The sequence below is a fragment of the Cyprinodon variegatus genome, unplaced genomic scaffold (assembly GCF_000732505.1).
Source record: "Cyprinodon variegatus isolate N-32 unplaced genomic scaffold, C_variegatus-1.0 Scaffold321, whole genome shotgun sequence".
NCBI lineage: Eukaryota > Metazoa > Chordata > Actinopteri > Cyprinodontiformes > Cyprinodontidae > Cyprinodon > Cyprinodon variegatus.
In genome coordinates, this window is record NW_015150774.1 from 327819 (window position 1) to 341660 (window position 13842).

Sequence of the window (13842 nt, forward strand, 5' to 3'; positions counted from 1 at the left end):
GAAAGATCCCATCGTGTTCAAATCTACTCTGAAAGACAACAGTGAAGTTTAATTCCCACAGTTCATGAAGAAGTTTGGAAGTTATCTTAATAAAGTCATGTTGGTAGCAGAGAAGGATTCAAGGGACGAGCAAAGGTGGCAAACCCACATAAATAACTGAAGAATAAAAGACAAGTTAGCAGAAAGATTCGGGGAGGTGGTCTATAATTTAGTCCACACCAGTGGTAATTTCATCAACCAGGACGGTGATGAAAATATTGTTAACGCCCCTTTTTCCCCTGACGATGATGAGACGATGAAGCTCAAAAATTGTTTGCAGAAAATAAATGACGAGAATAAAAATTTAATGAGACTAAGACCGGACGAAACTTACAAGCAAATGGACAAATGGACATTACAAACTGTAATGGTTTATAATTAATTTGTAATTGTTAATATTAGTGTTTCTTGAGCTCCATAGAGGTACAGCGTTTTTGCCCTGTTTGTCCAGCTGACACTGTGGCCAGTCCCACAGTGTCTCTCGCGCCGCTCAGTCAATAGTAGCACAGGGCTTATACTGGTCACTGGTAGTAGTTAACCGTGGCTAGCTCAACTTCGCAGTCATAGAGTTGGGCTGCAATACCGATGTACGGTTTGTTGGAGGAGTTGGGCGAAAAAACAACACCTGGATGTATGGAGCCATTTCATTTACAACACGAAGGACAACAAAACAACCTGCATGATAATGACTGACACCACAGCCCAATCAGACGTTGGGGAAGGAAGGGAAGTCTGTTGACTAAGACTAAAATTGATTTTCCTCATTTAGACTGAGACTAAGACTAAATTGGGAAGGCAATGACTAAATATGACTAAGGCTAAAATTTATTTTGGTCATTGTGACTAAGACTAAGACTAAATTAAGGAAAGCTGATGAAATTAGCACTGGTCGAAGACAAAGGTGAATCCAGCTGTTCTGCAGCAGTTAGATTTGCACAGCTCCCCTGAGAGTTTGTGGAGTAAAATTTAAGTCTTAAGCTGTATTCACACTGAACATGTTTTGGGGTTCAAAGCTTCTGATTTACATGCAAAGTCTAAGGGAACTAAGTTCAGAAAATGTAACTTTTGCCTCAGCAGCTTCAACCAATCAGACACACTGATTCATGAGTATCTTTTGGGACATAGAAACTACATGCAAGCTGTTATCGCTTCTGCATAGCTATCTGCATTTGAAAAATAAATATCAAGGGGACAAAGTCTTTGCTGCACTTTGCTTGCATTTTGCTGCACTAAAACATTTTCTTATTAACTATGACGAAACACAATGCCATCATGTTGTCCCGTTGGCCTCATCAACCAGGACCTTCAGTGTGCACTGGGGTGGTTTGCAGCCGAGTGTGAAGCGGCCGGGATGAGGATCAGCACCCCCAAATCATAGGCCATGGTTCTCCACTGGAGAAAGGTGGACTCCCCTCTTCAGGTGACTGGAGAGTTCTTGTCTCAAGTGGAGGAGTTCAAGTATCTCAGAGACTTGTTCACGAGTGAGGGGTGGATGGAGGGTGAAATTGAAAGAGAGATCGGTGCACATTGGCAGTGATGTGGTCACTGTATCGGACTGTCATGGTGAAGAGGGAGCTGAGTAACAGGCCGGGCAGCAGCAGACAGTAGGGATTCTCAGCAGGGTATGCTGGAGGTCTGGCGCTTGGAACAACAACTCAAGTAGGATCATAATCCTGATGAACTGACTGCACAGATGATGTTTGGTGCTGGAGCTTAAAAATGTGACAAAACAATTTTTTCCAACTCATCAAAGGACATAAAGCCAAGCTGCTCTCTAGCTTTTAGCTACAGAACAGTGCAGATAAGCAACCAGAGCATCGAGCATCCAGAGCGTCAAAGCAACTTGACTAGCGTTTGACCCTGTATCTAAATTTCAGCGTTTAAGTGTTTTTGACGCCCAAAACACGCTTGGTGTGAATGCAGCTTTTGTTTGTCATTCATTTAAAGTGTTGCGTATAATATACCAAAGGACTAATTCGGCATTTTAGAAATTATATTAAGTATGCTTCACTAATAGGCATTACATTTACACATGGAATTTCTAATTAATTAGAAATTAACTATTTCTAATAAACCTTTGCTCTCTTTGAACTACTTTGTTGCCCGAAAAAACAATATGAATGAGAATGGGGAAAGAAATGAAGGAAGAAAGAAAACGAAAGTACAGCTGATTTATAAAAAGCCGTGTGATTAAAGCTTATGGAGGCTATATAAGCAGAGGGAAGGATGCTTTTGGTTTCATTTTGCAGCACAGATATAAGCAGTAGAAGGTTTTAAGAATCTGCAGGCAGCTTAGTTGATCATAGTTCAACATCAATATCTTCTTTTCTGTTCTGCTGAGTAAAACATTTTGTAGAGCTGCACTGCCCCGATCATCTTGGTAAGTACAGACTCAAATCTCTGATATTAATTCAGCACCTGCTAAAATTGCATGTCTCTGCCCTAAAAACAGCAAACTGGCTCTTTTGAATATTTATTTTCCTGTTATGAATGTGTTAAAATACAAAACTTTTGTTTTGACAATTAGCCTTCCAGCAGTTTGTTACAGCTATGTTTGAAGAAAATGTTTGAGAATTATTTTAATTAAACCCTGAACATATTTCATCTCTATCTTTTTAGATAAGTGAATAATGTCAGCCTCTACACGTAAGTTATTACCTTTTATTTCTGGTTGTGCTTCAGGTGTTCTTTCTTTTTATATTAAATTTATATATGTTTCCATGTAGTTCTGGATAAACCATGGAGGGAACTACACTGGGAGTAAGTCTACTTTAAAACATTTATATTTGCTCATTAAGCAGTCTGTTTACACCTGCTGGTTCTTACTCTGCTCCAGAAACTGATGAATTCCTGCACACACACACACACACACACATATATATATATATATATATATATATATATATATATATATATATAGGAATCTCATGTATAAATGTATGTGTAGATTATCCGTGTCATACAATAATATAATAGCAATTTTAGTAAACCCTGTTTTTAGTACAGTGAGATTTTTCTCAAGATTGTGGAAACATTGGCGTCATCACTTATTTGTGGCTCAGAGACTGTCATGCTTCTTTTTGTTTTCTTTTTCTTTTGTTTTTCTTTTGTTTTTACTATGGACCTCTTTTGTGTCTGAAATAAAGATTGATTGATATATAGTTAACAGGCAGGTTAAGGGTTAAGAGACAACATTTGTTTTAATAACCACAAATGCAAGTTACATAATGAGAGACCACTATATTGTGCTGATTTAACTGTAAAAGACCATTTACTTGAAAAAGCAGATTTTCCTAACTGCACAAACCTGAATTGTAGGTTGATTCACTCCTTTGCACTGCAGCAACACCCATAGCTTCTCAGGTGTTGTGGTTGGTTGTGTCATTACTATAAATTAGAAAGGAAGCTCTTCAATCAACAATCACACTTCAATCAACAGGAAACAGACAGATTTGGAGAAGAGCATCAAACGGCTCAGAAAAAAAAAAAAAGCATAATGATATGCTCTCAAAACGAAACAGAAAGTAGCACAATGTAAGATAAAATCAGCAATCTGATCCAGCTCTAAACGAAAGTCTGTAGTTATACTCATATGAAGAAGAAGTCTGCATTTTGATATGGATTCACCATTAGATAACAATGAAAAGAATAGAATAGAATAGAATAGAATAGAATAGAATAGAATAGAATAGAAGAATAGAATAGAATAATGCATTTGGCTCACCCATCTGCTCATTGGGTTAGATTGGAAATTCTTAGTTTAACCTATACACTGCATATTTGGTATAGGGTTTAACAATAAGAATTTCCAAGCCAATGAGTGTCTGGACTCATCCTTGTAGAACGGGCGAGAAGCTCCATCATATATTATTACGGATGAATGGATGGATATAATTATTTTAGTCTCTTTCACAGCTTACAGTAGTTAAGCCTCTCCTCAGTTTTTAAAAAGTTGGCGGTTTTAAGTTTAAGATAGCATTTAACACATTTGTATTTTGCCTGAGTTTTGCAGAAGCTTTGTTATGGTGGGTTTAGATCTTGTTAGACTTTAGTTTTTGTTATGTTTATTTTACAACAAAGGAGGAGTAACAATCTTCATGATTTACTTTCTATTTCTGTTCTCAGACAGAGACAGGAGGACCTTGATTATGTGCAGGAGTACCGACCTCTAAAAGAAGACATCAAGCATCTGCGTGTCCTTTTGTATGGTCATGTTGGAGCCGGAAAATCCAGTTTCATTAACTCTGTCAGTAACGTTCTTCGAGGCCGAATGACAATTCCTGCTTTAACCAGTGCGATGACCTCCGACAGAAGCTTCACCATAAAAGTAAAAAAAATATATAAAGATTTTTTTCATCTCACAGTCACTTTCATTGTCAGTATTTTAATTTGAGAATGAACCTCACATATTCATGACACAAAGCTAGATATTAGAGCATTTTCCAAGTAATTCTGATTTTTCAAAGCTTAAAGCTTAAAACTGAGAAAAAATAATAATAAAATGGTTCAGCTACTAGTGCACTTGACAATATTGGCCTACTGGCTTATGATCTAAACTGATGTAAAAGTGCATGAACAGGTGTATAATGCAATCACTGCAGGGCAAACTGAATCCCTGACTTTAACCTACTGATCAGAAACATGGCTTCAATGTGAATTAACTATGCTCTCTATGTTTTTTTTTCTTTGTGTTTCAGTATGCAACTCATAAATTCAGTAAAGGACGGGGAAGTTCAAAGACATTTTACCCTGTGGTTTTCAACGACATCATGGGTCTAGAAGATGGGAACAACAGTGGGATTCATCCTGACGACATCAAGCTGGCTTTAAAAGGACACGTGAAGGAGGGTCACAAGGTAAAATTAAGACCAACTACCAGGACTAGTTAGGATAGTGTATAGGACATTTTGAGCTACAGTTGATAAAGCTGAAAGAAAATTTAAATTGCCAGGTGGATTACTAAAAGGTTTTACAGGATTAAAGATATGATGTTGGTTCAAAAATGTAGAATTTAGTTCATGGTAACTGATTCTTGAAAGACATTAGCCTTTGTAGAAAAAAATAACTCAATGGGAGGAAGCTTGGTATTCAATAAAGTCATACACTTACAGGTAATAAAAATTGCACCCATCAACTTATTACTTTAAATCTAATGTGACTATGAATGGATGGTGTTGCTCCTATACGACAGTTATACAATTTAAACATGTATCAAATATATCTTGCCATCCCCCACAGCCGTCTAACAAGAAGCAGACTGGAAAAGTCAAACTGAGAATTGGAAGAGGACCTCCTTTAATTCCAAAAGCACTGAAATCTGTGAGGACAAAAACAGTCAATCCTGGTTAGATATACATTTTAAAAGAAAGGTTTTTCCATTTGGGCTCTATGTACTACCTACATTTTTTTAAATTTTGATGGAGGTATGGACTGCTTACTCACACTGTTTGGAAGATAATAGATGGTTTCTTTAGAAGGAAAGAGGTGCATCACCAACAAGTTCAAAGTTCTGATGGGTCTTTAGACGAGAAGTAACACTGCACCATTGTCCTGTGAAATCCTTTACTTTAATGGCTTGAGCCAGGGCAGTTAATTGCTGCATCGACACGCCCTGGTCAAAGTTTTTTCTTTATCAGTGATGATTACACACATGGCCATTTGAGCATCAAATGGTAAGACCAGGAAGCAAAATTGCAAAAAGCTAATCTTGTATGTCTTAATTTCCAAAACTATACAACAGCAGTTTATGGACATTGAGCCTTTTCAAATCTATATGCCATAGAAAAAATAATCTATCATTTAGAGCTAATAGTAGACAAACAACATGCACACCCATTATTAAGAGTGTATGTATTTTTCTTTGGTAACTTCTATCGCAACATCTCTGAATCCAGTTATGTGTACCAGTAAGATTATTTTGCAGCTTCCTTTTGAATAATAAATCAGTAGGTCCCAGTAGGTTTACAAATATCCTGGTCTAATTAAACTTAGACTTGGTTTCACAAAAGTAGTAACTCATGAGTCACCATGGTGATTTATTCTTTGCAGCTAGCCTGCTCCAGACCAGGCTAACAGCCTGGCTTTGTTAATCCTGCTCTCTTACAGTATTTGCCCAATCAGTGGTAAGAAAAATCAGAAAAACATTAATTTTGATGCTGATTCTGTTTCATTCTTTGTGCAGTTATATATTTTTTTGTCAGACCACATAAAAATGCACTAATAAATCTTTTTTTCTATATAGACAAGCACTGTAATAATAACAGCATCATGGTAGGCTATTATTGACTCAGCAAGGTTAACATGGGTGATTGCCTGGGGACTGGGTTAAGAGACATTGAAGAAAAGGGAAATGTTGATTTTAGCTTGTTCATCTGCTGCTTTATCATTAAGAGATAAAAGAAAAGGTCCCGTTGTCTTTTACTGGTCTTGATTTTCTTATTGCCTTGAAATTGTTAGATGTCTTATATCTCAATATCTGAGATGTTGCTTTATCCATAAACACTGAACAAGAGAAGAACTATTTTTGTTTTATTGTATCTTTGTGGCATGTACAAATACAACAAATAATTTGTTAGTTATATGTTTAATAGACTGTTGGGGAAAATGTTTTGGATCTAGTGTAAAATGTGTGTAATTAAGTTAGAATTCTGTGCTTCATCCTAATGTTTTTTTTTATAGTTCAACCCAGCAGGCAAACTGGAAGATGGTGATTTTGGTTACAACCCCTCGCCCTCTACTGATGACAAAGTGCACGTTCTGGCCTGTGTTTTGTCAGCCAACACTCCACAAATTAATGCTTCAGTTCTGCAGAAGATGAAGAAGGTCAGAGAAACAGCTAGTGAGCTGGGTAAGTTTAGACCACTGAAGAAAAACAAATCATAAAGAAGTCTGATCAGACTTAATCGAAATCTTTTCATAACTTTCCACCACTGATATCTGCTGGAATGTCCTTCTTTATTATTTTCTGTTTACCCCAAATCAGAAAGACACTGTACACGTCCCAGTAGGGAATATTTCCCACCTCTAACACTGTGCCTATCCACAGGAATTCCCCAAATCGGCCTGATGACCCACATTGATTCTGCCTGTGGTGAAATTGAAAAAGACCTGAAGAATGTGTACAGGAGCAAACACCTGCAAAAAAAAGTGAGCTTTTTAAAAATCCTTTTCAGTTCTGAGATTTAACACATTTTCAAGTCTAATTGTTACTTGCTTTTACATTCAGATCAAAGACTTCAGTTCAGCAGTGGGACTTCCTCTGAACTGCATCTTTCCTATAAAGAACTACAGCGATGAAATTGACATGAAAGAGGACGTTGATACTCTGATCCTGAGTGCCCTGAGGAAAATTATTGACTTTGGAGATGACTTCATTGAGAAATGTTAAACTGAACCTGACAGGAAAAACAATGGTTTCTGTAATTTTTTTTGAAGCATGTATTTAAAAAAAAAACTATATAATGAGGGATAGAGTTATTATAATATAATCATGGAGAAAACATATATGAAAATATTTAGAGGCAACTGCCAGCTACCTACAGTGGAGTATAAGGGCCATTATAGTGAGAGAAAATGTTAAAGAGTAATTCCACACATAAAGGAAAACATATTTTTTTTCCAAGAATAAAGGTATAAATTTTTAGTATATAATCATAAAACTCGGAATTTAATCATTGATAATTATGGTCTTCTTTATAGAATTTAAAACTAATATTTATCAATTCCCTGATATTTTGGCATAAATGTACAGCTTGTTGACCATATGATTTTTTTTCTTGATCTATAGTAGACTTAATGCTCCACTGAGGTAACTCATTGTATTGGGGCTAAAAAGGACAATGTTAAATAAATTAAAAAAATGAAATAAAAGTGCAATGAAATTAATAAACAAACAATTTTAACTGAATACACAATTTATCTAATGGTTAATCAGATAATTGCCAAAGTATGCCATAATATTTGAATGGATGTCATGAAAAAAAATTGTATTTATATATTTTAAGATGTTGGGTTTATCTGGTAATGTATTATTTTAATGTTGATTTCATCAAAGGAAAGATTTTCTTAATTATTTATTTTTAGGGGCAGTTGTTAATTCCAAAGATATTTGTTGTACATTCTCTAGGTGTTCGGACATTTTCCTTTTGCTTACTGTTCATAGGGATATGATCTGATCTGATCTTGGGCACTGAGCTATTCTGTTGGAATCTTACGTGCTGTATCTGTTTATGATTGATAAAGCTATTGTTGACGTGTGTGTTGGGGGGGTGGGGGATGACAAATAACTTTCCTTGCTGGTTTAATATGGTATGCAATGCTTAACTGACAAATAAAGCACAATTTTACTTGATGAGTGGCAATCCTTTTCTGTAATAATCTACATTCAGGAAGGGTGCAAGCGTTAGCTTGCCTTGTTAATCCCAATTCAAATGTGAAAGTGTAGAACAAATTCAGTATTCAATTAGAATAATGTGCAGGTGTGAGATTGGTTAGTAAAAAGCTCAAACTTAAAGATAAAAGAAGATTGATGAACATTAATTAGTTACTATAGATTGGTGTGTACATAATTTTGTAAAGGTTTTGGTTGTGTGGGTTTTGGGTCACAATTGTATGAATGAAGATTGGTGTATGCAAATGTGACAGTAAATGAATGGACTTTTGGAGTAGTATGACTCATAATTAGAGAGGGAATTGGGATAATTGTCTGTGTTTGGGGCTAGAGGAGGAAGGGTCAGTAGTGCAACTTTTCAGGCACAAGCACTAAATTATATGTAGAAAATGTGTTTATGTATATACCTAATAATACATAACTTACAAGTCAATTCATTTTATTTATACAGTGCCAATTCATAACACATGACTTCTCACAACACGTTACAATTCAATCAGATCATACAGTCAGATTAATTGAAATGTTATATCTAAGGAAACCCAGCTGATGTAACGTACAGGAACTGGACCCAGAATTCAAATCAGCACAGGTCAGTGATGTTTTAAAAACAAGCTTTATTGAGAAATAAAACTAGCGAGGGCAGATGGGGCATGCTGCTCGCTCCTAGACAGGAAACCTCCTGCGACACAGACAACAAGTTAGCGATCAGCTGATAGTAACGGCTTGAGTGTGAGAAGCTGGATCACTAACCTTACTGTGGGTCTTTTGTGTCTGAATATCGGCAAACAGGTCCGGTGGTGGAAAATTTTTTTTTGGCTGGGCCTTGGGGAGGAAACTGTTGGGCAGCCGATAGGCATGCAGATACTCCGTTAGGGGTTTCTACAAGGGCGTTTTCCAGAGGGTTCCGGATCAGACTGCTGAGGGGCTGAATACTCCGTTTGGGGTTTTTCCAGGGGCATAATCCAAATGGGTCTGAGTCCGTTAACAGAGAGGCAAACCTTCCAGCGGCTGTACAGGTAGGGGGATCGTTCGGTCCAGAACTGGTAACAGGCAGGCTCAGATATATTTCATGGGTTAGGAAGAATCCAGTACTCATGGGCAGGCAAGGTCGGATAACCAGGGAGGCAACACTAGGCAGGTCCAAGGACAGATCGGGTTCGGTCTCCAGGCAGACAGGCTTATTCAGAAACTGGCAGGCTTGGTTACAGTCAGCAGAAACAGGTCAAGCAACAGATAGGCAGAATAAGGAATGCTGGAATGCTTGTGCAGGTTGCTTGAGACGATCTGGCACTGGCAGCTGATCGAGTTTTTATCTGAAATACAGTGGGGAGAACAAGTATTTGATACTGTACACTGTTGATTTTTCAGGTTTTCACACTTGCAAAGCTTGTAGAAGACTGTATTTTTTATCATAGGTACTCTTCAACTGTGAGTGATGGAATCTAAAACAAAAATCCAGAAAAATACAATGTATGATTTTTAAATAATTAATTCCCATTTTATTGTGTGAAATAAGTATTTGATCATCTATCAACCAGTAAGAATTTTGGCTCTCACAGACATGTTAGTTCTTCTTTAAGAAGCCCTCCTGTTCTCCACTCATTACCTGTATTAACTGCACCTGTTTGAACTCGTTACCTGTATAAAAGACACCTGTCCACACACTCAATCAATCACACTCCAGCATCTCCACAATGCCCAAGACCAGAGAGCTGTGTAAGGACATCAGGGATAAAATTGTAGACCTGCACAAGGCCGGGATGGGCTACAGGACAATAGGCAAGCAGCTTGGTGAGTAGGGCACAACAGTTGGTGCAATTATTAGAAAATGGAAGAAATACAAAATAATGGAAAATCTCCCTCGGTCTGGGGCGCCATGCAAGATCTCACCTTGTGGAGCATCATTGATCTTGAGGAAGGTGAGGAATGAGCCCAGAACTACATGGCAGGACCTGGTCAATGACCTGAATAGAGCTGGGTCCACAGTCTCAAAGAAAACAATTAGTAACACTCTACGCCGTCAAGGATTAAAATCCTGCAGTGCACGCAAGGTGCCCTTCCTCAAGCCAACGCATGTCAAAGCCCGTCTGATGTTTGCAATAGACCATCTGAATGATCCAGAGGAGGAATGGGAGAAGGTCATGTGGTCTGATGAGACAAAAATAGAACTTTTTGGTTTAAACTCCACTCGTCATGTTTGGAGGAAGAAGAATGATGAGTACAACCCCAAGAACACCATCCCAACCGTGAAGCATGGCGGTGGAAACATCATTCTTTGGGGATGCTTTTCTGCAAAGGGGACAGGACGACTGCACCATATTGTGGGAAGGATGGATGGGGCCATGTATTGTGAGATTTTGGCCAACAACCTCCTTCCCTCAGTAAGAGCACTTAAGATGGGTCGTGGCTGGGTCTGCCAGCATGATAACGACCCAAAACACACAGCCAGGGCAACTAAAGAGTGGCTCCGTAAGAAACATCTTAAGGTCCTGGAGTAGCCTAGCCAGTCTCCAGACCTGAATCCAATAGAAAATCTTTGGAGGGAGCTTAAAGTCTGTGTGGCCCAGCGACAGCCCCGAAACCTGAAGGCTCTGGAGGAGATCTGTATGGAGGAGTGGGCCAAAATCCCTGCTGCAGTGTGTGCAAACCTGGTCAAGAACTACAGGAAACATCTGATCTCTGAAATTACAAACAAAGGTTTCCGTACCAAAAATTAAGTTTCATTGTTCTGGTGTATCAAATACTTATTTCACACAATATAATGGAAATTAATTATTTAAAAATCATACATTGTATTTTTGGCCAACTTTGAGTTTATTGCTTACGCTTCATTGGAATAATAAATTAATGAACTATGACCTCTGATTGCAGTTATTTTATAAACTCATAATCAATAAAAATAAAAAAGTAAAATTGCACAACAGTATTTATGCTAAAGCAACACCGTGTCAGAGTGTTTCGTGCATGTTTCTATGTTATCTATGTGCAACAGAAAACTGAACCTCAGAATCTTGTTCTAAATGCTCCTCTTTTTTTAAGTACACACACCCTTTAATGACAATCACATTATCACAGTACTGTAAGCTCTAAAGCTTCACAGACTGATTGAGAAACTCAGCAATAAAAAAATTGGCTCAAGGACATAGACTGCAAAATTATCATCCCTTATCCCATAAACACACAATAGATCTTTCAAAGTTAAAAGTGAAAGTAGCTGCTGTTACTGCAGAGAAGGTGCTGAGTTTACTATAAGTCACGTGAGCGGGATAGGGTGTTGCATCGTTTTATAAACCTGAGAGATAAGCAGGAAAAGGAGGGCAGAACGCCTAATTATTGAAAGACTGAGACCTTAAGGTAATATAATTCTGCTCAAAAAAAAAAGAAAACTACTGCTAATATATTGCTGTAAGTATATATATCTTGCAAGTGTTTCTACCGTATCTATGAAAAAAGTTTACAATGCAAAAATAGAAATCTAAATAAGTAATTTTTTTCTTAAAATAAGTGCATTTTTTCTTGAATTGAGGAGGTAAGTGAGACACTTTGCCAATGGAACAAGACAATTTACATTTAATATTGAAATAAAAATTGCTTTGTCTTATGTTGCGATATTTTACCTATAGATAATGAATGTATGTATAACTAACAAGAACTGGAGTTGCAGTTAATGGATAAATCCTTCAAAATCAAGGGTAAAACCGATTTAATTTTCTTGGTTGAATAATTCTAACTAAAACCTGTTACTCACCAGGATTTTAGACCTCTCACACTCTGGGTGGCTTCTGGACTGGCTGTTAAAATCCACTTATTCCCTAGTTTAGTGACTTAGGTCAGGCTATCAGGAGAGTTATTAATGACCAACCAAAGAAAAATTAGTCTCTGTTTATTCAAATGTCACGTAAAGGAGGGTGAATCTGGCCTAAGTGATAAGCCATTTGCTGTACGAAGCACCAACAACTGCAAGTTAAACAATTATGTCTTAATTTCTAACAATCCAGCATTACAGGAATCCAACACCTATGCAAACACTACACACTACTACAAAGTAAAACCCAAGGTAGACCAATTGAATAATTTGAAAGAGGGTAAAAGGGAATCTAAGAGTCCATTGAGATGGCTTATAAAGGGAATCCAAGGGAGAACAAATGTCATTAATGTCCATTGAAAAACAGCAACAGATTTTTAAGCAGTAACAAATACCATTAAAACAATATAACTTCATTCAGCTGATAATGGTTACTGTTAACAAATGCATTAACAATATAGCATTGTAGGACCTCAGTAAAACTACATTCAATTAACTTAATTAGATAAAGGAGAGGAGGGTGCTTTGATGCAGAATCAACAAGGCAGGATCAAGATGGTCGGTCCCTACCATCCGGTCTGGAGTGGGGGAGCAACAGGCTGGATGTGGTATGAATCACAAAATGGTGGACCTTATCAGATGACCTGGAGGGGAGGGTTGGACCACAAAGGTGGACGTATATTAGCTTGTAGAACTTATAAAATGGCCGCTCCAATCCTATTACAAAGGGGGAGGTTGGACTACAAAACTCCAGACAATAGGTTTAAGGACTCATGGACTTTTATCAGACTGATTCTTCAGCAATGCTGAATCACAACACTCATTTCAAGTGCATATGATCTAACTATTTTATTTTAGGAGTACAACTACTCATTTCATTGGTAAATCATTTTTGTACCTACTCAAATTAAAGGTAAATACATTTAAGACTTATTTATTTAGATTGTTTTTTGCAGTGTATAAATCCTTTAAGTGTTTGAATAAAAGATTATTGGAAGAGTGATGATCGAAAGCTTTCAGTTATCATCACCATATGGAACTGTAGCATGCTAATAAGTTGGACCCATGTAAGCTTGTTTTTTTGCAAGAGACACCTTAGATGAAAACTGCCACATCAAGTCTGTTTTGTCCTCCTAAACAGCATATTCTCTGTCTTCACAGGTATCATCACCTTTATTTAATCAATTGAGCAATTAAGAGGTAAAACAAAACAAAAAAACATGCCCAAGCACCAATATAAAAAATCAGGTCCAGCTACACAGGTAAGTGACCTTTATTTGTAATCATATAATCAGTGCTATTTGGACATGATATTTGAATACAAGAACCAATTATTCCATTAATCAATCAAACACACTTTATCTGACTCTTTTTACTAAAGTCGAATGACACAACTAGGCTGACAATGCAAAGAAATATTCTAAATTCAATTATAGCAGTCACAGACAATTTACAGACAAACAAGATTTTTATTCTTGATCAAATATATGTACATAAAGCATAATCCCATTGCATTTATTCCATCCATCCATCCATCCATCCATCCATCCATCCATCCATCCATCCATCCATCCATCCATCCATCCATCCATCCATCCATCCATCC

At 37.2% G+C, this 13842-nt stretch overlaps 1 protein-coding gene across 1 annotated transcript; it reads left to right on the forward strand.

Moving 5' to 3' along the window:
- The first annotated feature begins 2290 nt into the window (after positions 1 to 2290).
- Positions 2291 to 8356, forward strand: LOC107091027 (interferon-induced protein 44-like). Its single transcript, XM_015384727.1, has 8 exons — positions 2291 to 2419; positions 2659 to 2685; positions 2766 to 2799; positions 4165 to 4366; positions 4737 to 4895; positions 6718 to 6886; positions 7085 to 7185; positions 7265 to 8356. The coding sequence occupies exons 2-8, from the start codon at positions 2670 to 2672 to the stop codon at positions 7424 to 7426; spliced, it is 843 nt and encodes a 280-aa protein (XP_015240213.1). The 5' UTR covers positions 2291 to 2419; positions 2659 to 2669; the 3' UTR covers positions 7427 to 8356.
- Positions 8357 to 13842: the final 5486 nt, after the last annotated feature.